Genomic DNA, 27,773 nt, shown 5'->3' with positions numbered 1-27,773 from the left:
TATCTCCTTTGTCATGATGCACCCAAAATCTTGACAAAAGTGATCTTGTTAGTGTACTGAAGCCGCTGACTACCATCCTGACCAAAACTGTCATATTGTCTTTGCCATCAGTCTGTATCTATCTGTTCTCTTGTCTGATACTTATCAGTAAACTCTTTGTGACAGGGATATATCTGTGTTCAGTGGCTGTGCAGTCTGTAGTGTACTCTGTCCTGGGCCAAGACTAGTGCATCTGTGTGCTATGATAATATAAACAACAGCAACAACAGAAATCTGCATTATTCACACGTTTTAGAATAAAAAATTCAAATAACTATAAAAATGTGAAGCACTATATTACTTTTAAAATTCAGTAGTTTATAAAATACATAATTTGGGAAAAGGAATATGATTACGAAAATGCTATGCTTACAGTATCTGTGTTATTTGGCTTTATTTGCAAGCATAATGAAATTTTCATTAGTAACATCTTTGAGCATTCTTGGATATCCTGGAAATATTATAGGGAATATTTTTATATTTTTGCCTCAAGTGTACTGTACTTATAATACACATACAAATGTTAATATGACATGTCCTTCTGACTTGTAACTTCTTAAGATCTGGTGGTAATCACAGTATTTCTTTTTTCAGAATCCCTTATTTTAATATGAACTGTTCTATACAAAGTATTTTAATTGACTTCATTATTTAAAAAGTGCAGCCTAGACCAACTCCTAAACTTTAAATATTAATGTCAATTAGAAAAAATATATGCAACATCTGGCTTTGAGGAGTGAGAACACCACTTAGCTGGCTCAATCCAAAACTTCTCTGTAAATATGCTGTCTCACCAGGCTGTTCTCTTTCCAGGCTTCTGGGAATTTTGGTCTCTGCTTCTCCCTAGACACCAGGACTTGCATATCTTCAAAAGTGGGATGGTTTCCGACTTCTGTCTGGAATGCCATCTGGTACTCTGGCACAGACTCCCCTGTTGGCAAAAAGAAAGAAAAAGAACCCCATGAAACAAAGCAATAGTGAACCAACGGGCTTTAAGATGGCAAGAGCTGACAGGGAAGTTTCTGTTCCCCATCAAGACTTTAAGTTAACATAATATAGATAAATATGAAAACAGAAGTGTTTAGCAATGTCCTGTGGGTAGCAGCCAGTTGAGAGTTCATCCATGCAAGGGACAAAGAGCTGGTCAAGAGCCTGTGTACCATACTTAATTTGCACAAAACAAGGCAGACTGGAGTTGTCCTTATATTTAATATGGAACAGGAAGGAAAAGAAACTGTAATCCCAGCCCGTAAAGTGCAGCTGCTTAGGTATAGATTATTGCACTCTATGTCCTGTTAACTCCGCAAGATGCACTTCAGTAATAAATAAAAGGGTAGCTATGAACAACCTTTTAATGTGTTGCACTTTACAAGTCCATTATCTTTTTCCCTAGATTATATCTATTGAGTCCATTGAACGTTCAGCAGGCATTAGCACAGACAAAGGCTAGCATGAAAACCATGATGATCTGCATTAAATCACAGTAACTTCCCTTCCAAATATTCAATAACAAGAACTGAGATGCATGTAAGGTGCTACATCAATTATGGAAATCAATTGATTTGACTATGTAGTCTTCCCAACACATGATGGTTCCGAAATGCGAGACAGTGATAAGATTCATCCAAACTGCATTATAAACAGACTTGCAAGCAGGTTAACAGGGCAAATAAAAGGCCACATACACCAGTGATTTCAATATATTACAACTATGCATACTGTATTGATATCAGTAATACTCCTGAACACTAGATGGCACTGGATTAATGTTTAAAAACAAGAACTTTTTTTCTGTTCTGTGACAAACATAATGGATCCGATTTAAAAAATGCATTTAGGAAATTTATGATTCTGGTAAATCCCACAGTTACCTGGAAAGAGGTCAGTGCATCTCATAAAAATCTCCCAGTAGATAAGGCCTAGTGCATACATATCTACTTGTTTCAGAGCAGATTCACAGTCCCTCAGGTTCACTGCTCCCTCCAGTACTTCTGGTGCCATGTAGCGGATTGTACCAACCTGTAGAAAGATATAGTTAAATTTTTAATTCAGAAACTTAATCTTACATTTGACTTAGTTTATTAAAGGTCCTATTTTTGTTCTACCCCATCTTATAGTCTATTTTCTACAATTTAGCAGGAAAAGCAACTCTTATTCCTCTTATTTTCTTGGTCTCTAAAATGTTGTTGTACTCACTAAATAAATGTGAAATATGTAAGTATAGCTCTTGTACTGTGTCATCTTCAGAAGGACACAGTGTAACCTCCTCAAGTGAAATGTTATTTCCCCAAGTAACTTCATTATATAGCAGAGTATTTTGTTAGAATAGAAGACCCATTTCGAAAAGAATTAATTTACCCTTTAAACAGTGATAACTTAATCCTCTCCCTTCTACCTTGTTCAGAGTTAATCAATTCTTTATTCCTGAGAAATTAAACACCTAAATACTAAGAACTATTATTAAAATAGCTGCTTTTCAAGAGGATTCGCACAGTAGAAAACACTATGTAAAGCTGTACTGCAAGAACAGCAAAGCTTCACTGAATGGAAAACAAGAGTCTACTGAAATATACTGGGAATTTCACACTCTTCATCTGAACAGTATTTCATTGTTCTTAAGGTCCTTACATTCAGTTTCCCTTATATCCATCCTTAGCCAAAAGTACAGAAAGAAGCAGCTACTGAATTATTTTTGTGTGTTCTATGACCCTATGCTCTCTCCAGTTTGATCATATAATGATATTCCAAAGATGAAAGGATGGACTGTAAAGAACTGGTTGTAGGATCTGAGGCATTTATATCCTGATCACTGCTTAAAATCCAGTTTAGATTGGTTATGACAAAAAACATTACCACTTGAGGAGTGTTTAGGGGCTATGTGAGATGAATGAATGCTATCAATATAAGGCAGGGGCGGGCAATTATTTTGGGCAGAGGGCCAGTTGATGAGTTTTGGTGAGCTGCCGAGGACTGCATGGGTAGCCCTGGCCCTTCAGTTGCCCCACCCCCTGTTCGCCATCTTGGGACTGGACGTCCCACCCCCTGACTCCTGACCTTTGCCACCAGAAGTCCCTTCCCTTGTACAACTTACCAGGTAGGAAGGGGTTGTGACCCCTCTAGCATCCTACCCCAGCAGTGGGGTTTCAGGTTCATCAGACCTCCCCTAGAACTTCCCTCCTACCTGTGCCAGCTGGTCCCAAAAGGAGGCTCTGCTTCTGCTGGCCAGTGCCAACCCAGTTGGGCTTGCCCCGTCCCCAGCAGCACCTGGGAAGTTGGCTTCAGCTGCATGCTGCTTTGGATGGGACAGACCTGGTCAGGTCTGCACCAGCCAGGAAAGGCGGCATGCAGCTGAAGTCGGCTCCTCACGTGCTGCTGGGGATGGGAGGAACCTGGCCAGGTCTGCACCGGCCAGCAGAAGCAGCGGTGGAGCCATGTGCCCCTTGAGACTGACTGGTGCAGGCAGGAGGAAAATGCAGCTGAGCCCCTGCCACTCCAGCTGGGCTTATCCTGTCCCGAACAGCACATGGCTCCACCGCCACCTCTCCTCCCTGGTGCTGACTGGGCTGGAGCTGTGGCACAGCTGCCACTTCCCCTCCCCAGTGCCAGCCCAGCCCGACCCTGCACGGCCCGATCAGCACGGCACAGGGAAAGCCAGCCCAGCAGCCAGTCCTTCCTGGGCTTACCTGCAGGGCAGGGCCCTTTCCAGTCCCGTGCAGCAAAGCAGAACCCGGCCCAGACACTGTTTCCCCTCACCAGCGCCACAGGTTCTAGCCCAGCCCCCCACCCCCTCAAGCTACAAACATGGCCTGAGCTGGGGCAGGGCGGGGCCTGGGGAGGTCAGGCTGAGGTCAGGGTCAGTTGCCTCATAACCAGAACCCAAGGAAACAGCCTGAGATGCTGCAGCCGGCGGCTGGTGCCACTGGAGGCTTTTAGAGAGGTAGCAACCATTACATCGGTTTTGAAGGGTCTCTGTGGGCCGGAGGGAAGTGATTGGCAGGCTGGATCTGGCCCACGGGCCGTATTTTGCCCACCCCCAATATAAAGCCTAATGCAGCTATTCTCAACCAGGGTGCCTTGGCACCTTAGGATGTCTTGAGATCCTTTCAGGGGTGCTGTAGTGTGTCATGCAATGTTATCACTGTTAGGTGTGCAAACATCCTTCACAAGATAATCCCAGTGATATCAAATAGGATCCATAATGTTAAAAACATTCTGGGTTGTACTGGTCTGTGTGTGTTTTTTGCAACACAAGAATTGCTCTATTATTTTTCTGTCATCAAAAACTGAGTGAAACTAAGCTGGCATTTTCCCAAGGGGAGCTGTGAGTCTTAAAACGTTGAGAACCACTGGCCTAAGGGATGAGAATCTACATCATACCAAACACCACTGTAACTGCACCGAGTGCTGATGGGTCTCAGCAGAAAGATCAACAATACTCTCTGGCATTCAGACAAGGTTTCCCCAAATTTGCGCTAAAGGACTTCAGCATGAAAACAAGCACCCGGAGCAGATCGGGGTTGAGGTGGCACAGTTGTTTCCTCTGCTGCTGAGAGCCTGGCACCAAATAGATGTGCAGCAAGCTCTCTACTACCACTGTATCCCCCTCTTCAGCATGCAGGGTCCATGCCTGCTGGTATCCTTGCTGACCTGTTGTACCTGTCCTGTTAATAGAGGATTTTGGTCTCCACAGCCATTGACCTCAAACCTTTCAAAAGAACTAAATTCTTCAATGTTCTTTTCCCCATATACAGTATCTCTCCCCTCCCCCAAAGGAATTCTACAACTATTCCTTGCTCACTTGAGAAGTAGGTATCTCCAGATTATTTCTAAATTAATGTCTCCCCTATTACATCCCATTTACAAAGACCTGTTACTGTGCTTTCTTTATTCATGCTTACCTCACTAATGGCTGCATTGTCCTCCTCGCCTGGGCGTACCAGTCTGTTTCCAGTTAGCTTCATGGATAGTCCAAAATCACTAATTACACATGTTCCATCATTCTTCACCAGTACATTACGGCTATTCAAGTCCCGATGGGAAATTGCAGGTTTGTAGTGGTCTGTGGGGATATATGAAAGTGTTCATTATTAACTGAAAAGCACTTCTGATTGACAAAATAGGAATCTCATTGCGTCTGCTCATTTATTAAAAAAAAAAAAAAATGACTTCCTGAAGTTAACATTTTCTTCCTTATGGCCACAGAAACATACTTTAGTAACCATAGAAACACTGACTGATGTTCATAACATCTTGCTATGTCTATTGGAACGGGGTCCCTGTCCCATTACTGAGGGGGAGAGGGGGCCCAGGGTCAGCTGGCTGGCCCAGCCCCTGGAACAGATTTACAATGGTGAAGGGCCTTAATTAAGATGGTTGTCCATCCTATGTGCAGCTAGTGATTGACTGGGGTGGAAGTAGACTGTCAGGTGACTCAGGAAGAGGCTTATAAACCCAAGGCCTAAGAGAAGAAAGACTGGCCATAGGAACCACAGGAGGCAAAGCTCCAGGGAAAAGCCAGTCCAGGCTGCTCACAGAAGGAGGACTCTGGGCAGAAGGGGAGTTGGAAGAAACTCTGCATTCCAGGCAGCAGCAATAGATAAGTGCCTTGAGCCTTTGTGGTAGTGCTATCATAGGGCGGGATTAAGCCTGGGAGGAAAACCTTTTTGTTTTGGGAGTGGACAATCATGGTTTTGGTTTGGCTTTAAACTGAAGGACCAGCTGTGGCTGTAAAGGGAGGACTGGAAGCCACAGGGATGCTGCAGGGACATCCCAGCACAGAGCACTTCTAGGACCTGAAGTCCAGTGGGCTATGTGAGGGCAGAAGCCCAAACACTTCAGGAGGACTGCTACTTGTAAGAGGATTGAATACCCAGCAGCAAAGACTGTGAGGTGTGAGCCTGAAGTCCACAAAGGGCAAGCCCAGGGGGCAGAGGCACCCAGAGCCCAAGAGGGGTAAGCTGGGGCCCAGGAGTCTGGGATTTTGGTACAGTGGACCTTGGATGCAAAAACCCAGCTACTAGATTAAAATGGGTGAAGGCTGGGGAGGACTTAGCCCAGACAAGGACCGGTCACCACAAAACCCACTTCTGCCTCTTAGGTGCAGACCCTCTATGAAATCATAACATCAAGGCAGTGCAGGTGAAATAATAGGGTAGGTGAACCCTGAGAAGACAGAGGGGAGTAGCAGGGTAGTATCTAGGTGGCGAGTCAGGCAGGAGAGGAGACCTTGCCACTCTACCAGTGAGTCTATTACACTCTGCAACCTATTATTAGATAATAATTCTACACAGTTTTAACAAAACCAGCAAGTTTATTTTGATTCCCACGAAGATTTCAGCATAGCTTAAGCAGGGAAGTCATATGCATTTAAGCACAGACCTGCTGTCCCAAATTTAACTCCCAGTCCAAGCAACTTCCTGATATCAGAATCCTCCCTCATACAAGGCACAAGCAGCTTGCTTTACGATTAGCTTGGCACCTATGCAGAAACTGGATGGGGCAGTCATATCAATATACAGCTCACATTTGTTCCAGAGCTCGAACACACTAATCCTGCAATGGATCAGAGCTGCCCCAGGAGAAACCTCAGGTTATTCCTAAACGTACCTCTCCAGCTGGACAAATGAACGCACTGTTCCCCAACTGCCTGGTCTGGCTCTCAAACTTATTTTAATGCCTTCCATGACTGAATGTGAACAGCTGATATCTGGAAAGTCACTGCTTGGCAGCAAGAATGAACTGTTGATCTAAGCAAGTAACAGGTCTTAAACTGAGTCACAAAGTATCAGAAAAGTCTAATATATTAAAACACTTAAATGCTGCTGGAAGTCTTATCAGTTTTGAGCAGTTTTTTGTGGACTTCACTGTAAGTTGTGTAAACCTTTGCAGAAGCTTGTTACAAAAGGACTGAAATGTACTTATCATAAAATATTGTAAACATAACCTTATCTAGCGTTCTCAAATTACGACTGCTAGCCAACGGAACAGTTTGTATCCATTTTTTAATGGAGACTTGTTTAGTAAAACAGCCAAGAACGCAGAACTGGTTTATTATGGTCTTATGTTCCTAGAATCTGAGTTCATTATGCATTGTAAGTTTCCCCCTGGATTATACACACACAAAAAAAGACTATTGTTCTGTCTTTCTTCACGGTGGTAAAAGGTTTGTGTAATTGCAGCTGCTTAATGGAAAGACTTAGCTGTATCTTTCACAATTATTAAGTTTAAGGTGCTGGCTGCAGTTTCACTGGCATATATGAATATAAAATAGGCTAATGATAGCCTTGCTTTTGAATAGGTATTTTCCTCTATTTTTCATAAACATTACTGCTTACATTCATTATTATAAACTTGCTTTTAACCAAAATTTAGGACATTCTCAGCTTCTATTATTTACTGGTGAATTAATCTCCCTGTGCCTTACTAGTCCTTTCATTTGTAGTTACTATTTCAGTGACAAACCATACTTTTTAAACTTTTACATTACAGATCTCAGAATAACTATTATATAATTATACTTTAGCTATAAAAATGTTGAATGAAGCATGCAACTAAAAACGAAAAAGCTGTGTCTCAATGGTTTGTCCCATACAGTGTTGTAATAAAGCATCAAATTAATTAGGTGTTTTTATTTATACATAGTAAAAATATGGTCCCTTCCCTGAAAGAAAATGTTATAGAAGATAAGACTACAATAAAACAGAAGATATAAATATTTTCCTTCCATATACATAATACGCATACTTTTAAACTGAAAATATTGCTTCTGTGATATATATATATGAACTGTGATATATCAGAACACTTCATCTACAAGCTTTTTAAAATTCAGATAGTGCATGTCAGATCCTCTGAGTCTTTAGTTATCTCTTACTATGGCACAACAGTATTGTGCAACTCTGCTTCTCTCTTGCATGTTTGTGGAGTTTTGTTGGCTCTTTGTCCACATTTTCATAAAAGTATCTACAGATCCAGACCATGGTGTTGGAGTACTCAGGAGATGGATATACTACAGGAAGCTATGTGTAGTCTATATTTTTACTTATCATCTGCTTACAGTTATTTCTTAAAATAAACTATTTCTCTTTGATACTGCCTGTGAAAAGAAAAGGAAAAGAAAAACTACTACCTGAAACCTATCCCAATTATTCTGCTCTAAATACATCCCTTCCTGATCTTACCTCCTCGAGGTAACTCCGTGTGAAGGTAGGCCAGGCCCCTGGTTATTGAGTGGGCTAAGCGACAAGAGCTCACCCAATCACTTGTATGGAGACTCAAATACTTGCAGAGAGAGCCCTAGAGGAAAAAATAAAAACAGTGGTTTGAAATTGTATCAACCTTAATAATTAAGTCAACATATTTTAAAGAGTCTGTATCACCAAGTGTTCCCTAGACTCTAATTCTGCAACTGCTCATGAGTTTTATCTAAAAGTTTAACAGAATATTGAATAGAAGGTTGAAGACCAAAAAATTATGCAAAAATAAAAATAAGTTCCTGTGAGGCCTTTTAAGACCTGAAGAAAAATTAACATTAGCTATAAAATTAAAGCAGTTTAGATAGACTGCATTTATCCTTTTGCAGCTATTCCAGTATTCTGAAATCCTTTGTAAAGAAGGAAGGTAACTGAAGACAATTACCTGGAATGCTAAATAGTGAACTCTGAATAATCAGCACCCATAACAAGAGATTTACTGGACTAAAAGCAACCTTTACTGTACAGATTTTATTTCAGAAGGACAGGGGCTAGTCAAAATTGAGAAAGCACCACCCAAGTCAAATGGCTCACTGGGTTAAGGTATATCAATTACTGTGCCAATATAATGCAAACAAATGATGCAACTAGCATCATACTCCAGTCTTCTCGATTCCCCAGCCTGAATGGCCAGGTATTCATGTACATGTGGGTCATCTAGAGGCAGCCTTTGGCATGAACCAGGAGTGAGGTTTTAAACTGATGTTTTCTGTAGCGAAGTGGGACACCTTAACTGCTCTGCCTCCCCACCCCAGGAAGCAGAATTGGTAGCAATATGTAGTTAAATCTGGCCAACACTACCCATGATAAGGTGTTATTTTCAGTTGTTGATAACTTTGCAAAACGTTAGTTGACTGAGCTGATAATTCTCAAGTTTGCTATCAACTTATTTGGAAGACTTCTGAAAAAAATTCAGGAAAAATTCTGTTTCAGAGAATGAAGTTATGAGGGAAAATGAGTTTTGCCAATATTTAATTACTTTTTCTGAGCCATCTCTTTGGCAAGCTTCAACATCTCCTGTGTTTGGAAAACAAGCTTTAAATTTGTTGGTGGGTGGGGTAGAGCAGAAAAGAAGCAGGAGTAGTCCTGCACTATAAGAGGAGTCTTTTATAGTCCCCATGAAAATGTATTCCTATTTGGCTGAAGTTTGTGCCTTTCATAGTAATCATCAGACCATATTTATAGCTTTTTAGAGACATTTTGCTATGTTCCACAAGGTTCTGCATTGGCACTCTGTGCATGCTCCAGTCCAGCACCACAGAGCTTGTAGATGCCAACTTCACTAAATATGCTTACATGCTCCACTCAGCATCTTAGCTAGAAGACATATAGGTAATGGACAGACATTAATTTTTCTTGCTACAATTCCAGGAAATTTGCAACAGTAGAAATCTTCCCAAGAGAGGGAGCTTATAGGCATTTCAGCCTGCAGCCCCTCTCCAGGTCTCAGGAAGGCATGGGGAGAAGCTGCTGCTCCACTCCTTCTGGTCCTTGGTCTGGGCAAAGCACGGGAAGCCTTTCCCTGCCACTTGACTCCTTCAAGTCCTGGGAGGAGCTGGACAGCTGGGAAATGCTCCCTGCATGTTTCCTGGACCATGGTTACCTCAGGGTTACTCCTCCCAGTCCCACAAGGAGTCTTAGGAATGAAAACTGACATCTGACTATGTAAACAGAAGTCAAGTATCTCTACCATTAATAGAGCTTTTTATAATTTATATACAAATTCATATTTAATTAAAAAAAAAAACAGCTTCATGTAACTTCTAATTTTTTTTGAAAGTCTAGTAAATATAGACACTTGGCTACATTTGGGATATACTGCATCATACTGAAAGGTGGTTTAGATGGGATAAATGTGTATAACACAGCTTAGAAGTACTGGAGTCTGAGATAGATGTTTAATCCAATGTTTATTTAACACTATCAGTCCAAAACCAGCTGAGAATACAGTTCCTGTCATTCCTATATTTAGTTATAAAACTCTTAAAGCCTTTTAAATTCACACTGTATAGCATGCAGAGCCACAAATAGATAAGCTGTTTGTTGGAAAAAATAGGACAAATGTGACTTGCATACATACCCCATGCACAAACCAAATTTTATTTTGTGTTGCTTAAGTGTTGTCATATGCAGACTGCAAGACACCTAACCCATGCTGCTTCTATGCTCTAATAATGAAAAGAAACCCTGAATCCAAGTAGTAATTTGTTATAGATCACTTTACATTTTAAATATTTATTTTTAATATTTTTTTTCCGAAATAAAAAAAATACCATCATGACTTTCCTTTACCCTAACAACTATGAAACTAGCCAGAAATTTCAAAGTATCTATGGATATCAGAAAGTTCAGCACTTGTCTCCCAAGTGCTAGAGACGGACTAGTTTTTATCTAGCACAAAGAGATTTTGCACAGAGCTGCCCTTATTTAGGATAACGTCAAATATTTTGAGTCTTATTTCTCTGTATAATCGCACCATTACTCAGTATGTTTAGTCTACTCCTCCCATGTCAGTGCTAAAAATCAGTCTCTATCTGCTCATGTAGACTCTGGAATCCTGAGGATTTCTGCTGTCTCTGCTAGTTCTGAGTTATATTTGGCTTTCCATTCCAGCTAGAGCATGGATAAGCTCACTCAGACCTCTCAACCTGCCAGGGACCAAATGTAAGAGACATCATGCTAGAGACCCAAAATAAAGGTGGCACAAAAATTATTAAAATGAAAAACCTGAAGCCCTTTCAAGATGATTGATTTTAGTATGAAATAACTTCATCTATAACCCAAGAGCCAGGATTCTTAATTTCTGAGGCAAGTCATTTTCAACAACAGAAGTGAAAGGGCACCACATTTTTCTGTGGATAGTTAACTTTGGGACTTAAATGAACTATGTCTCTAAAAAATGAAGCACACTTGAGAATTATGAACTCTTTGACAGATGTAACATCAGCTACAGGAATGGTTTCTTGGTACTCCACTGCATCTCTGTTTCCATCATATTTTAACACTGATATTTAGGGGCATCTAAGTCAGATTTGAAAGGAAGTGCAAAGGTGATCCTCTGGAGTCTGATTATTTTCTGATCATGGATGGTATGTGGACACAGAAAAGAGATGTAACAGAGTCAGAGACGCTTTCTTTGTCCTCTGCTGTAGCAACTGTATGAGGGAAGATGGTCTAGATATTATGGGCACGTCCCCATGAGCACATGTTCAGGGGCGTGTTTCCCATGGCACAAATAGCAGTGGCACATATTTGTGCTGCTGCTATTTGTCCGTGGCCACATCCCTGAATGTGCACTCCGGCACACAGGAAAGGGACCTGGGTGGGGCAGGGGGGCCTGAAACCAGTGCCTGTGCTGATCCCAGCAGCCTTACCTGGGGGACTCTGGGCCTCCTGGGGCAGCAGCGGCACTGAGTCAGTGGCTCAGAGCTTGGCTGGCAGCTAGAGTGTGGCTGTGGCCAGCCAGGCTCTGTTTTTTGGCAGCACATACTGCTGCCATGTGTACCGCACAGCTTTTTTAGCAGCAGTTTTTTTAACACCAGGATCGCCCAGTGTAAAAAACCCCCCAAAACCTGTTGCACAGCAAATTAGCAGCACAGACCATGGGTGCATGTGCACTGCAAACCAAATGTACGTGCTCATGGGGATCCACCCTACAGCACTAAAACTGGGACCTTCTGGTAGATCAGCAAAAGTTAGGATTTTTGCATCCAATCTGCTTCACATGATCAGGTGCATAGGGCATAGTTCTGTCATTACTAACCTATTTGATCCTGGATCATTTTCTTCAATTCGATCAAACTCTTAACCTGCAAGTCTGCTGCTTCAACTATGAATGTGTTGCATTGATTTCTCTTCCTTTTGCTTTAGGGCTTTTAAAACGAGCCTTGTTTGGGGAGCCTGTTAGCCAACATTCCCAGAATACAGTCACGGTAAGTTCTGTACTATTTGTGTTACTGTGGGTGAATTATACTCATTTCAAGATCTCAGCATTCTTATTCCATCTGAAACTTTACTTTGAATACCCAGAGCAGACATCTAGACAGGAAGGCATTTAAACTTCTTTTTGATGAAATTATTCTTCTAGGATTCCAGTCATACAAGAATATGCCTAACAGACTGCTATAAAGATTCATAGCTTAGTGCTGACGCTTTAGACTTCCATAATAAGGCGAGTTCCTGAAAAGCAGTGCTTGCTTTCCCAGTTGAGTCATCCTATCACAGATGCAGGAATCTGAGTTATGAAAGATGCTGCCTAGGTACATAAAGTCATCAGCAGCACTGAAGAACATTTCTAGAACAATGGTTGCATTGGCTTTCATAACCCTTATTTCTGACTTGCTGATTATAAGGCCCAATTGTTTAACAGTTGTGACTAAGCTATCAGTCTTTTGTTATATTTTGTGCATCACTGTATTCAAGAGGAAGATATAATTCATAAAGTTCAGATTTCTAAGCACTCCATCTGCCCGAAGAATTTCTAATCCTGATGCCAGAGATAGTTCAGAATCAATGAACATACCAAATAACAAAGGGGAGAGGACATACCCTTGATGAACACCATTAGGAACATCAAACCAGTAAACCAATTCCTGGCACAACATTACAGCACATCTGGTGTCTTGATAAAGATTCCAGAAGATCTGGACAGTTTTAGATGACAATATACAGATTCCTAGCATCTACCACAAATACTTACACTACACTGTCAAAGGCTTTCTAAAAGTTGATGAAATTTAAGATGAGTTGTAGCTGCCGTTCAGTGCTTTGTTCCATGATAACGCACAGCATGAAGCTATGAGCAATAAAAGAATGGATGGGATGAAAACCAGCTTGTTTTTCTCAAAATCCACTGGTGATAGGATTATGGATTCTGTTCAAAACCATTGTACAGAATAGTTTCCTGGGGACTAACAAAATCATGCTCTTAAATCTCCTCTCTCAGGCCATTCCATTATTTCATTGTTCCATTTTTGTGGTGGATTCTGTCTCCTGTACTTGGCTGAAGAATCCTAGCAGCATTTTCAAGTTTTCTTTTCACCACTGGCTTTGAATAGACATGCAGTTATTTTATCCTGCCTCACTCCTTAAAACTTAAAGCCAAATCTGCTTTAAGTTCCCCCAAGGTGATTTCCTTGCAATTAACATTCTATTCTTTCATCTGTTCTATGATGTCTAAGTTGATTTTTACTTCAGGTACAGGCCTGCTTATTATAGAATGAATACGTTCTACTCTTTTAATTTGTTCTTTAGGGACAGTGAGAATATTTCCATAGAATCGGAGGAAATGTAATAGAAAATAGGGCTGAAAGGAACCTTAGGAGGCCATCTAAGTCCATTCTCTGTCCCATAGCAGGTTCAATTATAAACCATTCCTGACAAGTATTTATCTAACATGCTCTTAAAAACCTTAAATGATGGAATTACCTGCCTAGGTAATTTCCTCCAGTGACTAACTGTCTTCACAGTTAGAAAAAATTTCCTGTGTATAACCTAAATTTCCCTTTTAGCAATTTAAACACATTACTACTTGTCCTATTTCCTGTGGACATGGAGACCATTTTCTAATCTTCCAGCCCTAATGTCTGTGAAATCTATGAAAAAGAGGAAGGGACCTCAAAAGATCATTGAGTCCAACCCCCCGCCTGAAGGGCAGGAAGTCAGCAGGGGTCATACGATCCCAGCAAGATAAGCATCCAATTTACTCCTGAAGGCGTTCAATGCAGGTGCTTGAATCACCTCTGATGGCAGGCTGTTCCAGACCTTGCCGGCTTGGACAGTAAAAAAATTCTTCCTTATGTCCAGCCTGAAACAGTCTTGCAGGAGTTTATAACTGTTCGACCTCGTCATCCCTTGGGGCGCTCTGGGGCACAAACATTCCCCCAGATCCTGGTGGTCACCCTTGATAAACTTATAGGTGGCCATCAGATCACCTGAGCCTGCGCTTTTCCAGGCTAAAGAGCCCCATGGCTCTCAGCTTGTTGTCGTAAGGTCTGTTTTCCTGACCTCTGATCATGCGTGTGGCTCTTCTCTGGACTCTCTCAAGCTTCTCTACATCCTTTTTGAATTGCAGAGCCCCAAACCGGACATAGTACTCCAGCTGCAGACTCACCAAGGCCGAGTACAAGGGGAGAATGACGTCCCGGGATTTGCTTGAGAAGCATCTATGGATGCAAGCCAGGGTTTTGGTCACTTTACTAGCTGCAGCATTGAATTGCGGGCTCATGCTCATCTTGTGGTCAATGATGACCCCCAAGTCTCTTTCTTCCATAGCACTAGCCAGCATAGCACTGCCGAGCCTATAAGGAAGTTGCAGGTTTTTCTTCCCAAGGTAGAGAACCTTGCATTTTTTGGTGTTAAATACCATCAGGTTCTCATCCGCCCATTTGCTGAACCTGTCCAGGTCAGCCTGGATTGCCCTCCTGTCTTCCCGCGTAGATGCTTTGCCCCAAAGTTTGGTGTCATCAGCGAACTTGGCCAGTCTGCTTCTAACTCCGATGTCCACATCATTAATGAAGATAATGAACAATATGGGTCCAAGGACAGAGCCACTGGTCACAGGACACCACGATGATTGACTTCCATCAATTATTACCCTCAGGGTCTGACTACGGAGCCAGTTTCCCAGCCAGCGAATCATGGTGGACCCAAAGCCACAATTGGCCAGTTTTACCAAGAGGTAATCATGAGATACCAGATCAAAGACTTTTTTGAAGTCATAGTTTCATAGTGTGTAGGGTCGGAAGGGACCTGAGAAGATCATCTAGTCCGACCCCCTGCCATGGCAGGAAAGAGTATTGGGGTCAAACAACCCCAGCAAGGTGTTCATCTAGCCTCCTCTTAAAGACCCCCAGGGTAGGAGCCTGCACCACTTCTCTTGGAAGCTGGTTCCAGATCCTAGCTGCCCTCACCGTGAAGTAGCACCTCCTGATAGCTAGCCTGAATCTACCCTCTGCCCACTTGTGACCATTATTCCTAGTCACTCCTGGTAGCGCTCAGGGGAACAGGGGCTCCCCCAGTGCCTGCTGGTCCCCTCTGACTAGTTTGTAACAGGCCACTAGATCCCCCCTCAGCCTTCTCTTGTGGAGGCTGAACAGGTTCAGGTCCCGTAGCCTCTCCTCTTAGGGCCTGCCCTGCTGCCCCCGATCATGCGAGTGGCCCTCCTCTTGACCCTCTCCATGTTGTCCACATCCCTCTTGAAGTGCAGCGCCCAGAACTGAACACAGTACTCCAGCTGCGGCCTCACCAGAGCTGCATAGAGGGGGAGGACCTGCTTGAGATGCATCTGTGGATGCATGACAAGGTGTGGTTGGCCTTCCTGACCGCGTCCCCACGCTGCGGCCCATGTTCATTTTGGCTTCAATAATGACTCCAAGATCCTTTTCTGCCTCTGCACTGATGAGAAGGGAGTTCACCAGCCTGAAGGTATGGTGCTGATTCTTCCTCCCTAGGTGCATCACCTTGCACTCGTCAGTGTTGAATCCAATCCTATTCTCGTCTGCCCACCCCTGTAACCTGTCTAGGTCCAATTGCAGCCTATTCCTCCCTTCTAGCGTACCCACATTTCCCCACATCTTCACGTCATCAGCAAATTTGAACAGGGTGTTTTTTACCCCCTCGTCTAAATCACTGATGAAGATGTTGAACAGTGTGGGCCCTAGGACCGAGCCCTGGGGGACCCCACTGCCCACATCCCTCCAGGTCGAAAACGACCCGTTCATTACCACTCTTTGGGTGCGACCCTCCAGCCAGTTGGCAACCCATTTGACTGTGTAGGTGTTGACACCACATTCCCCCAGTTTCTTAATGAGAACGGGGTGAGAGACACTGTCGAAGGCCTTCCGAAAGTCCAGGAAGACTATGTCCGCTGCTACCCCTGCAACTAAGGATTTGGTGACCTGCTCCTAGAAGGCCACCAGGTTGGTCTGACAGGACCTGCCGCTAATGAACCCATGTTAGTTGCCCCTAAGCATAATCTCCCCTGCTGGCCCCTTTTGGACATATGCCAGAATAGTTCTCTCAAAAAGCTTACCCAGGATTGAGGTAAGACTAACCAGCCTATAGTTTCCCAGGTCCTCCTTCCTCCCCTTTTGAAGACGGGAACCACAGTGACCCTCTTCCAGTCCTCTAGCACCACACCAGAGCACCACGAGTGCTCGTACAGCCGTGCCAGGGGTCCTACAACAACCTCAGCCAATTCCCTCAGTACTTTAGGGTGGAGATCGTCCAGACCAGCTGATATGAATACATCCAGTCCCTCCAGAAGTTCCCTAACTATTTCCTCACTAACCCTTGGCCTTGGTGTGCCTCCCCTGGTGTCTAAGGGGGGGAAGGGGGGGTGGCAGTTCCGGTCCCTGCTCAGGAAAATGGAGGCAAAGAAATCATTAAATATGTTAGCTCTGTCGTCTGGTGTAACGACCAAATTTCCCAGCGTGTCCTGCAGGGGCCCCACATTACCCAGAACCTTCTTTCTGCCCCCTATGCATTTTAAAAAAGGACTTCTTGTTGTCCTTGATCCGGGAAGCTAGTCCCAGTTTCATCTCCACCTTGGATATATATAGTCAAGATATATTACATCAATTTCTTCTCCCTTGTTCAGGTGATAGGTCACCCGGTCATAGAAGGCAATGAGATTGGTCAAGCAAGACCTACCTGCAAAAAATCCATGCTGGCTATCCCTTAGGATGTTGGCATTGGCCAGTCCATTAAGGATGGCCTCTTTAATAAACTTTTCTAAGATCTTCCCCAGGATAGCAGACGGGCTGATGGGCCTATAGTTAGCCGGATCCACTTTCCTCCCTTTCTTGAAGATAGGCACCACATTGGCCTTCTTCCAGTCTTTGGGCACTACACCAGAGCACCAGGAGTCCTCAAAGATCCATGCCAGAGGCTGGGTTATGGTGCTTGCCAGCTCCTTGAGTACCCTGGGGTGTAGATTGTCAGGGCCGGCTGACTTGAAGGTATCCAGCTTCTCAAGGTATTCCCTCAAGAGGTCAGCATTAATGGAGGGCACGGGATCTCCCTCACCCTGACTGCCCTGTCCCAAGGTGGGCATGGGCGTCCCATGGGACTGATGAAAGACCAATACAAAGTACCCATTTAATAGGCTGGCTTTTTCCTGGGCGTCAGTTTTTAATAACTTTTTACATATTTGAAGACTTGTATCTTCCCATGTCTTTCCCCTAGATTAAACAAACACAAATCTTTCCTCCTGTGTCATTTTCTAGACCTCTGATAATTTTTGTTCCACTCTTCTGACCTTTCTCCAATTGATTTACATCTTTTTTCAAGTGTGGTACCCAGAATGATACACAATACTGCAGATGAGACCTTGCCAATTCTGAAAATAGTTGAAGTTTTAACTTAATATCTTACATACAATACTCCTATTTATATATCTTAGTATGGTAATTTGGTGGGTTTGTTCTTTTTTGCAACAGTACAACAGTGCAATATTGTTGACTCATGTTCACTTTATGATCCACCATAATCCCCAGATTTTCTTCTACAGAACTGCTGCCTATCCAGTTGTTTCCTATTTTATATGTGTACAGTTATTTCTGGCTATGATAGTACTTTGCATTTGTCCTTATTAAATTTAATCCAATTTAGTTCAGACTATTTCTTTAAATTGTCAAGACCATTTTGAATTCTAAGCCTGTCCTTCAAAATGCTTGCATTTCTTCCAGGCTTATTATCACCTGTAAAATTAATAAATGTACTCTCTATATCATTATTCAGGTCATTCAATAAAACATTGAACAGAATTGGACCCAGGACAGACCCCTGTATTCCCACTTTTGACATATCTTTCCAGTTTGCAATTAAACTACTCGTAGCTACTCTTTGAATACAGTTCTCCAGCATATGGACCCTGCAGTAGTTTCATCTATACCATGTTCTGTTTTGTTGCTTAAAAGGATGTCGTATGATACAAATCCCATGTTTGCCTTTTCTGAGATTGGCAAGATCTTTCCTTTGTTTCCATGACAAGAATATTTGTTGTGGTATGGGGTTATCTGTTTCATAGCCAATCCCCAAACCTGGAGGGCTGCAAGATTTGTATTCCCGATAGAAGAAATCCCACTGACATAGCTCATCAGGTCATAGAGCCCATAAGCAGTATCACCATGGCAAGGTACACATTAGAAATAAAGGACCCTTCAGTATGACTTATTTAACCCTTTTCATCCTGGCTTTTGGTAACTGAGTATTGTTTTTTGCTTCACTGACCAGAGGACCATGCTGGTGCGTCTGGAATCATCATCTAACTGTTCTAATTATATTTAAAAGCTACAAGCCATTGGATTGCTGACGGACAACTGTGTGATGCTAGGGAGTGCTTTAAAGAAGCTATCCTTCACTGTCTTTACCACCCTGTTTATTCTCTTAACAAGTGATGAAATATTATCAGTCCAGGATGCTGATAATACACCATTATACATGTGCTGCCCCTTGCAACCTGCTTGCTTTGACTCTGCTCAGGAGGAGTGCTGGACAAGATAAAAGTGTACTAATCTGGTTTGCCTCAATTTTAACCCATGGAAGACAAATCCTGCTGGTGTATAAGGCTATTCACTGTCAAAAGGCTGTCATTTGTTCTCACCATTACTAAAAGGACATTATTTTTAACCAAAGCTTTTCAGGAAAAGGCATGTTTTGGATATGATAAAAAAAATATTTCAGCTGCACAGCTTGTACAGGTGGCCTCCTTATTCACATCAGGTTCTTATGACTAAGGCTTGACAAGTGTAATTCCCTTCTAGTAACAGCTTCCAGCAGGGATCTTTCATTTCTTGCTGTTAGTTCAGTATACAGAAGAACATCTGCGCACTGAATTAAGGATCATGCTGTGTATTAATTACACCTGCTGAGCATTTTTCTCTATTAGCTACCAAATCAACTGTGGACTGGTTTTAGGCTAGCCCTGATGTTTTAAATACCTTATTGAGGAGGGTACTTACAATATAAAAGAGGTATTTGTTGTAAGCCTCCTTCACATTTTCATCATTTCCCTTGAATGCATTTTTCAATCATAGTTTCATAATTCGTACAGTAGGAAGGGACCTGAGCAGATCATCAAGTCTGACCCCCTGCCATGGCAGGAAAGAGTACTGGGGTCAAACGACCCCAGCAAGTGTACATCTAGCCTCCTCTTAAAGACCCCCAGGGTAAGAGCCAGCACCATTTCTCTTGGAAGTTGGTTCCAGATCCTAGCCACCCTGACAGTGAAGCAGCGCCTCCTGATGTCTAATCTGAATCTACCCTTTGCCAGCTCGTGACCATTATTCCTAGTCACTCCTGGTAGTGCTCGGGGGAACAGGGGCTCCCCCAATGCCTGCTGGCCCCCCCCCCCCAACTAGTTTGTAACAGGCCACTAGATCCCCCCCCAGTCTTCTCTTGTGGAGGCTGAACAGGTTCAGGTCCCATAGCCTCTCCTCATAGGGCCTGCCCTGCTGCTCCCTGATCATGTGAGTGGCCCTCTTCTGGACCCTCTCCATGCTGTCGACATCCCTCCTGAAGTGCGGCGCCCAGAACTGAATGTAGTACTCCAGTTGCGGCCTGACCAGTGCCGCATAGAGGGGGAGGATTACCTCCTTGGACCTGCCTGAGATGCATCTGTGGATGCATGACAAGGTACAGTTGGCCTTCCTGACTGCATCCCCACACTGTTGGCCCATGTTCGTTTTGGCATCAACGATGACTCCAAGATCCTTTTCTGCCTCTGCACGGATGAGAAGGTAGTTCCCCAGCCCGAAGGGGTTCTTCCCCCACAAGGTGCAGTACCTTGCACTTGTCAGTGTTGAAACCCATCCTTTTCTCATCCACCCGCCCCTGTAACCTGTCTAGGTCCGACTGCAGCCTATTCCTCCCTTCTAGCATGCCCACTTGCCCCCACATCTTAGTGTTGCCTGCGAATTTGAACAGGGTGCTTTTTACCCCTCGTCCAAGTTGCTGATGAAGATGTCGAATAGTGCAGGCCCAAGGACTGAGCCCTGGGGGAACCCACTGCCCACATCTCTCCAGGCTGAAAATGACCCGTCCACTAGCACTCTCTGGGTGCGGCCCTCTAGCCAGTTAGTGACCCATTTGACTGTGTAGGTGTTGATGCCACAGTCCCCTAGTGTTTTAATGAGAATGGGGTGAGAGACAGTGTCGAAGGCCTTCCGAAAGTCCAGAAAGACTACGTCTACTGCTATCCCTGCAACTAAGGATTTTGTGACCCGGTCATATAAGGCCACCAGGTTGGTCTGACAGGACCTGCCTCTAATGAACCCACGTTGGTTGCCCCAAGCATAATCTCCCCTACTGGTCCCTCGTGGACACGCGCTATGATATTTCTCTCAAAAAGCATCCCCAGGATCGAGGTAAGACTAACTGGCCTATAGTTTCCTGGGTCCTCCTTCCTCCCTCCCAATCAAGTTTCCCTGCTTTAACTGAAAACTCCCCTTAATGCCAGTTTATAATCCAAGCAGCTCAAATGCTCCAAACATGTTAAACCATTTTTCGTGGATGTTTGGCAGGGGTGAGGACTGTTCAGTTGATTTAACCTAACTCAGGTGATTGAAACATAACTTTAAATCTGACTGAAAGAGGAATCTTTTCTCCTTGTAGACAAAGGGTCTGTCTATATGTTACACTTCTTTACACGAAGGGTGCCTATACCCGTGCTGGTTAATCAAGTGTGCTCCATGTTCTAAGTAGATGGGTCCAGCATGGCCTCGCTGTCATGTATATGAGCCCCCTTGGGTTTAAAGCTGGTCACTGGGGCACTTTATCTAAACCTTTGTCAAATGAAGTTTAGATAAAGTGTCCTACAGCCATTTTTAAACCTGCAGGGGCTTAGTACACATGATTATGAGGCATTTTAATTAGAGCAGCTCTCTGGGAACTGCACTAATTAAAATGCCCCCACCCTCAACCCCAAACATGTGTATAGGAAGCTAAGGTCTGCATGTGACTGAACTTTTTCCAAAGGGGTTCTTACTTTTTGGACCTCTCTCCATAGCAATCCATCTGCTTATAGCTGACACTTTTTTCAGTGGTGTTTTCTATTTTAATTGCTGATAGTTAGGATCCTCTTCAAAGTGTTCAGTTTTGATCACTGGCACCTAGAATCCCAACTGTTTCATACATTCTGCCACTATCATTTGAATTTTTAAATATATTAGATATACTTTTCATTTTAACCTTAAGCATACCCTGAGTATTTCAGGAGGAGGTAATAATTCTTGTAATTATTTATCATTAGTAGATTTCCCTGTGATATTCTATTAACATTTGAACACATATGCTTCCCACCCACTTCTCCCCCACAACTCAAATATTGTCCTTTTCCCTTATGGACATTGATTATGGGATCTGAAGTTCAAATAGATTTTATAAATGAGATTTAGGCTTGTGTAACCAAATGACCAACCATTCTAACATATTTTCTATTGTAAAACCAACAAGATAGATATAAAGAAATAGTTGGAATTTGTACATTTATATATACACATGTTGGTATAGCTAAAGATAGAAACACTAATTTTATTATTTACCGTAATTATTCATATACAAATGTTTTATATGCATTTTGACATTGTTTATATGCATTTTAAAACTGCACATACATAGCTGTACACTCAGCAATAAAAAGCAGCCAGCTCTGCAGTGCAGCTTATTACACCACACTAGGAGGAGGAAACATATTTGTGAAGGATATAGAAGAATCTTGACATCACCCTCTCCATGCCCATATTGTTTTTATTTTGTTTTAAAACAAAAATGTTACATGGAATCTGCCATGTCCACACACAGCAACCATGTTAGTCCTTAGTTGCTAATATAAGGAAGGTATATTTCATCTATTTCTCAACACTTTTTTTTGACTTTGTGGTTAAGCTCCCTTCCTTCATGTATTTTCTCTATTAGGGGTTGGCAACCTATGGCCCTTCTGCCAGACTCAGCCCAATAATTCCATCTAGCCTGCGAAGTTGGGACAATGGCAGCAAACCAGCGCCCAGGGATATCTGCAGCAATTTGGCAGCAGGTTGACAATGTGGCAGGTACAGGGGAAGGGAGTGGTGGAGCAGCAGTGGCCGGGTCAGAAGCAGTGGCCCATGTTGGACCTAGCTCCATAATTCAGCCCACTGTTCCTCAAAAGGTTGTTGAACCCTGTTCTATACATGACCTGTGATTAGTGGAAGATAAACCGTGTTAAAATATAGAAAAGTTTAGGTGAGGATGTTAATTTTACCTTCCTAAAAGAGGAATATGATTTATAGTACCATGACCTTATCTGACAAAAATTATTTTAAATTTATTTAGCTTGAGTGAAAGACTAGTTACACATTGCAAACCTAATAACCTCGGAACTACATCATAATACAGATATGATGTTTCAACATCTCTTAATGCTCAATAGGCAGTACTTCTGAACTGAATAAATTTCAGTCAGAAAGACTCAAACCATTCAATCGTCTATCCTTGCATATGCCACAGTTTATAAAAACATCTGCATCTTAACTGACAGCCCAGTACTTTTTCCAAGAACGTGGAAAATCTTTATCGTATTACAGTAGACTGCACTGCAGCTTATGAAAATTCTTATTTCTTTATTTTTTCATTAGTCTAGGCTAGGTGAGTTATTTATGCAAGAAGAAATACTGGAGCATACTGGTATATATTAATGCTCATTCTCTTTATTTTACTCTTGTTCAGCTGCAAAACAAACCAAATTCTTCCATGTGAAGTACTTACGTTGGGATAATACTCCATCACCAATAAATATTCCATACGTCCATCTGCAGTGAATCGCTCGTCTCCCACAATGAAGTGGGCAATATTGTCATGTTCCATCAATGGGATTCTGTAAATGTTCCTCTCATTGATAAAGTTCTGACGGTTGGCAAAGGAAAATACTTTTACAGCCACTGGACGCTCATCGAGGGAGCCTTTATATACTGCTCCATATCGCCCCCGGCCAATCAGCTGTGAAAAGTTTAAAAGTTCTTATTATACTGAATAAAGCACATCCGAACAAAAGGTTTTCACTCTGCCAAGTAGTGGAAGATATATAGTTATGTAGATATATAGTTATGCACTATGTTTTGTGAAACTCTGTATTGCAGAAGCCATGACACACTTTAGTCAATATTTTCTGCCACAGACCAAAATTAGAACTTTGTCCCAAAAGCCTTTGTGGCCTTCAAACTTGCACTGGCCAAACTAGCTCTTATTAGCTTTCTCTTTACTCCAATCCACAATAAATAAATGCATAACTCATTAAATATTTTAAACAGATCAAGTTAAATCCATGTATTTCTGTACTGCTAATTAATTTTTGTATCACCTAATCTTTTACCCTATGCATCTTTTCCTCTGAGAGTTTGAGCAGGAAGCAATCTTCATTTCAAAAACAAACAAAAAAAAAGAGATGTGACGAATGCTCTCACAACTTTCCGTGCCATTTAGTAGTTTGAATCTCAGTCTTAAAAGGCTTAATATCATCATTCTTCGGTTTCAAATCTACCTAATTTAAAGCTGTTACCTAGAAAATCCATTACAGTTTAAATAGCTTTTAATAGAAAGGGACAACTCTTTCTTACCATTTCATTTTAGGACCCATCATGTCAGTTTTCACAGTGGGGTGTTTCCCGTCTCCACAGCAACTGGAGGCTAACTAGTTTTTTGCTCTAAGCCTGGCTTTTCTACCACCCTCAGGAAGAGCACTTCAGAAAAACAGCATTTTCCAGCTTTGGGAGCCAACTATATAAAAATTTAAGAGTATTTAACTTCAACCATTGGCAGCTGACCCTAACAACAAAATCCCAGGATTTTCTGGAGGAACTTCCTCTTCCCTTTCTAACTATATAATGAGTAGGTAATAGCTAAAAACACCTAATGTAATCCTGACAAGGGCAGCAGCCTGACTGGCATGAAGGCTTCTAGAAAGAAAATTCACATGTAAGAGAGAATTTTTCTTTCTTGGTCCCTTCCATGTCAGACTATTCACTGTGGCAGGTAAAAAGCAGTAAAAATCATCTCAACAGCAAGAGAGTGAATTCAATATACCGCCTCTCCCACCCCCCTTGAAAATGATCTTAAAGGTTACTGGGACATGCTTTTCCTGTTTTATAATATCCTTCTACCAAATGCTTCGTTTGCAGGGGTGAAGAAACCAGCTCCATGATACTTGAGAAAGCACGGAAGACTTGGCAGTAGCCTTACACAACTTAGAAGATATTTATGACCTTGCTACTTACAAAATCACTTTTCTTTTCAGGGTATGTAATAACAAGATCAATTGTACCTGAGGCTTTAAATGTAACTGATGAAGTCAGTGCTTTCACACAACAACTTATGCATCTGATCCAGTTCGGCTGTAAAGTGCATCTCCATATACACCTTTGTTTTTCCAAGCTGACTTGGAGGCTAGCAAGATCATTTATAGGCTTCCATCCTCCTTTCGATGCACTGTAAGGCTGACTTGGATTGCACTTGCTTGGCTCTAAGGCTACAAATACACATTGCCCAATGAACTAGGTCAGCTGTGTTGGGATATGTCCAGCACAGCGGATCAGTTTCATTAAGTGAAAACACACACTGCCCATTGTTGCAGCTGTTAATGCTGCAGGAAAATGGCAGCATGTTCTCCCAGGACTTGAAGGGCCTGATCTAATGTGCCCTGGGAATTCCCACACAGGAATGGGCCCCTGAAGCCCTGGGAATGCCTGCTTGACTTTCCCGGCTTATAGAGACGCACCCTCAGGAACTGCTGAGGTACATCTCTGTAAGCAGGAAAAGCCAGGCAGGCACTCCTGGGGTGAGCAGGATCAGAGCACCTGCCAAGGACAGCGGAAGAGTGTTGGCAGCTCTGGGCTGCCTGCACTTTCTCGCCACAACCGCCATAATTAAGTGGCACAAATTAATACTACTTTTGTTGCAGCCACAGATTTTAGGCATCTGTTGCACAACAAGGGATATGGATGTCCATTTGCTTGGCCTTTGTGCCACCATAAAAACTTTTATAGTGGCACAAAGGTGACAAAAGGCAACATCTGTTTCCATCCCAAGTGTGTCTTGCTGAGCCAGGCAACAAACTTTGCTTCTTGTTGTAGAATCCTAACAAAAAAGGGAAAAGGCTTGGACTAGAACATGGACAGGGCTACACCTTAGATAATGCTGGAGGCTGTTTGCCTTATTACTAGCTATATACATGTTTCTGAAAAATCATCTGCTGGACATGAGAGAGTGAACATGACTAAGAAGACTCTCTGACCAGAAGGAGCCAGTTATCTGCTGGTCCACTGTTTCAATGCCTGTTTTGTGTCTATGCTCCACAAAGAACTTACAAAATATTTAGATAGATATCAGATACCCCACTTCTTCAAACAGATTTCCAATTGCCCAGTGATACACTTTTGGGAGTCCTGAATGCATAGCAAGTGTCAGGTGAAACATCAAGTTCTGAAAAAAGCTTCTAGAGAAATCTAGTTTAAAATACATCAGTGGTCACCAACCAGTGGATCTTGATCCACCGGTAAATCTTGGAGCCTCTTGGAGTAGATCTGAGGCTGGGGTGGGGGGTTGAGTGCCCATGTGCATGCATGTGCACGCCCCAGTTCAGCAGGTCAGTCCGTGGGGGAGGGAAGTGGCAGGGGCTAGATCAAGGCCCCCACGGTGGGGGGGCAGTGCTGCAGAGGCAGAAGCATGGATAAGTTGAGTGGGGCCCTGGCCAGGTAGGACTTCCCTCCTGGGGAGGCATGCCACCAAATAATCTAATTCTCCCTCTGCCTTGATCTGCCTCTCCTTCCCCCTCCCCACAGACTTACCTGCTCAGTGGAGGGGGAGGGAGGGAGGGTGGCAGCACACAGTAGATCTTGGGTTGCTTTTAAATGCCAAAGGTGATCTCCTACTTAAAAAGGTTGGAGACCACCAAAATAGATTTTTCTCCTGCACACTGAGACTGGACTTTCAATCGAGTATACAAGCCACATAACAAGCAGACACAAGCCAATATCCTTAGGACTGTGGCTGCTTATGCAAGTTAGGTGAGTGATACCTTATACTCTTGAGGGCTATACAGGACTACTACTCCCTCAGGTGGTAGTCTTTACTAATGAAGTAAAGGCTTCTCTCTCCTAACGAGGAGAAATGAAGATCTTTTTAGTTCTCAGCTAAAAAAGGCCTTGTTAAGGAATTCCCACTCCGCCTTAATCATAAGATTCTTCCAATTTTCAGATTTTTTTTTCATTTTCTGGAAATAAGTACGTGTGAAGGTAGATCCCAGTTGCACTTAATTTTGGGAAGCTTAGCTGAGACTCTAAGGTTTCACTTAAAGACTCAGCTTTAAAAATTTCCTTTTCACATTAGATGATCTAAAAATGAGACTTCTGAGTGAAAGGTTTTAAAAGGTTGTACTGCCCTTTTAAGTCTGATTTTGAGTAATGTCATTCTTCATCTGTGGGCCAAACTCCTGAGAGAACAGGAGAGGGACCCAGGAAGGAGGAAGAGTCAATTATGGAGGGAGAATGAAAGGACAATCTGCAGGCAAGCTCTTGGGAAGAAGATAATGGCTGCTTAATGCCCTCTCCTGTATCATCCTCAGAGACTGAAGGGGGAAAGAAAGTCAATCTATCACTCAAGGAACAGTATCTGAATCAGCGCCCCCCATCATTGAGTCCAGGCTAAGTGTGGGCTGAGTGTACAGAATAAGGACTGAGCCAAAGCCACCGATGACAAATGGTTTATAGAAGCCAGCATATTTCATGGTGACCGTGACCTCACAGCTAAAAACAGCTTGTCGGAATGGAAATACTTTGCAACTGATCCTAACTAAGGCAGCATGTTGGACTAGATGACCAGTGGAGGTCCCTTCCAGCCCAACTTCTCTATGAAATCTGTGAACTCTCTCGTGACAGGTAGATCGTGCCTGACCAATCTAGTCTCTTTTTATGACCAGGTCACAAAACGCCTCGACGCAGGAGGAGGGGTGGATGTCGTATACTTGGACTTCAGGAAGGCCTTTGATACAGTATCCCACCCCATACTGGTGAACAAGTTAAAGGGGCTGTGACTTGGATTACTGCACAGTCCGGTGGGTGGAGAATTGGCTGGAGGGTCGCACCCAGAGAGTTGTGGTGGATGGGTTGGTTTCGACCTGGAAGAGTGTGGGCAGTGGGGTCCCGCAGGGCTCGGTGCTTGGACCGATACTCTTTAATGTCTTCATCAGCGACTTGGACGAGGGGGTGAAATGTACTCTGTCCAAGTTTGCAGATGACACTAAGCTATGGGGTGAAGTGGACACGCCGGAGGGCAGGGAACAGCTGCAAGCAGACCTGGACAGGTTAGACAAGTGGGCAGAAAACAACAGAAAACTAGGCTCGTCAGGGGAGGGGGAAGATGAGGGCGGAGGAGACAATGAACTACCAGGCCCAGCAACAGCCAGCGAGCCCAGACCAATGGTCAAAAGGGAGAAACAGGTAAGTGATGGGG

The 27,773-nt window shown here is 43.0% G+C and overlaps 1 protein-coding gene across 2 annotated transcripts in view; it reads right to left on the bottom strand.

The window, feature by feature from the left end:
* Window positions 1-27,773, bottom strand: part of BMPR2 (bone morphogenetic protein receptor type 2) — a 197,104-nt gene that overhangs the window by 19,374 nt on the left and 149,957 nt on the right. For both annotated transcript variants that reach the window (XM_090044768.1, XM_090044767.1), the window contains 5 exons: window positions 23,037-23,267; window positions 8,220-8,334; window positions 4,938-5,098; window positions 1,911-2,058; window positions 834-970 (listed from right to left, as the gene is read on the bottom strand). In XM_090044768.1, the coding sequence (XP_089900894.1) occupies window positions 834-970; window positions 1,911-2,058; window positions 4,938-5,098; window positions 8,220-8,334; window positions 23,037-23,267 (792 nt within the window). The remainder of the gene's footprint in view (window positions 1-833; window positions 971-1,910; window positions 2,059-4,937; window positions 5,099-8,219; window positions 8,335-23,036; window positions 23,268-27,773) is intronic.

This window comes from Crocodylus siamensis, chromosome 4 (assembly GCF_052110815.1).
Source record: "Crocodylus siamensis isolate JL-2025a chromosome 4, ASM5211081v1, whole genome shotgun sequence".
In the NCBI taxonomy this organism is placed as follows: Eukaryota; Metazoa; Chordata; order Crocodylia; family Crocodylidae; genus Crocodylus; species Crocodylus siamensis.
The sequence above is the reverse complement of the archived record's forward strand: the minus strand, read 5'-3'. Positions and strand labels throughout refer to the sequence as shown.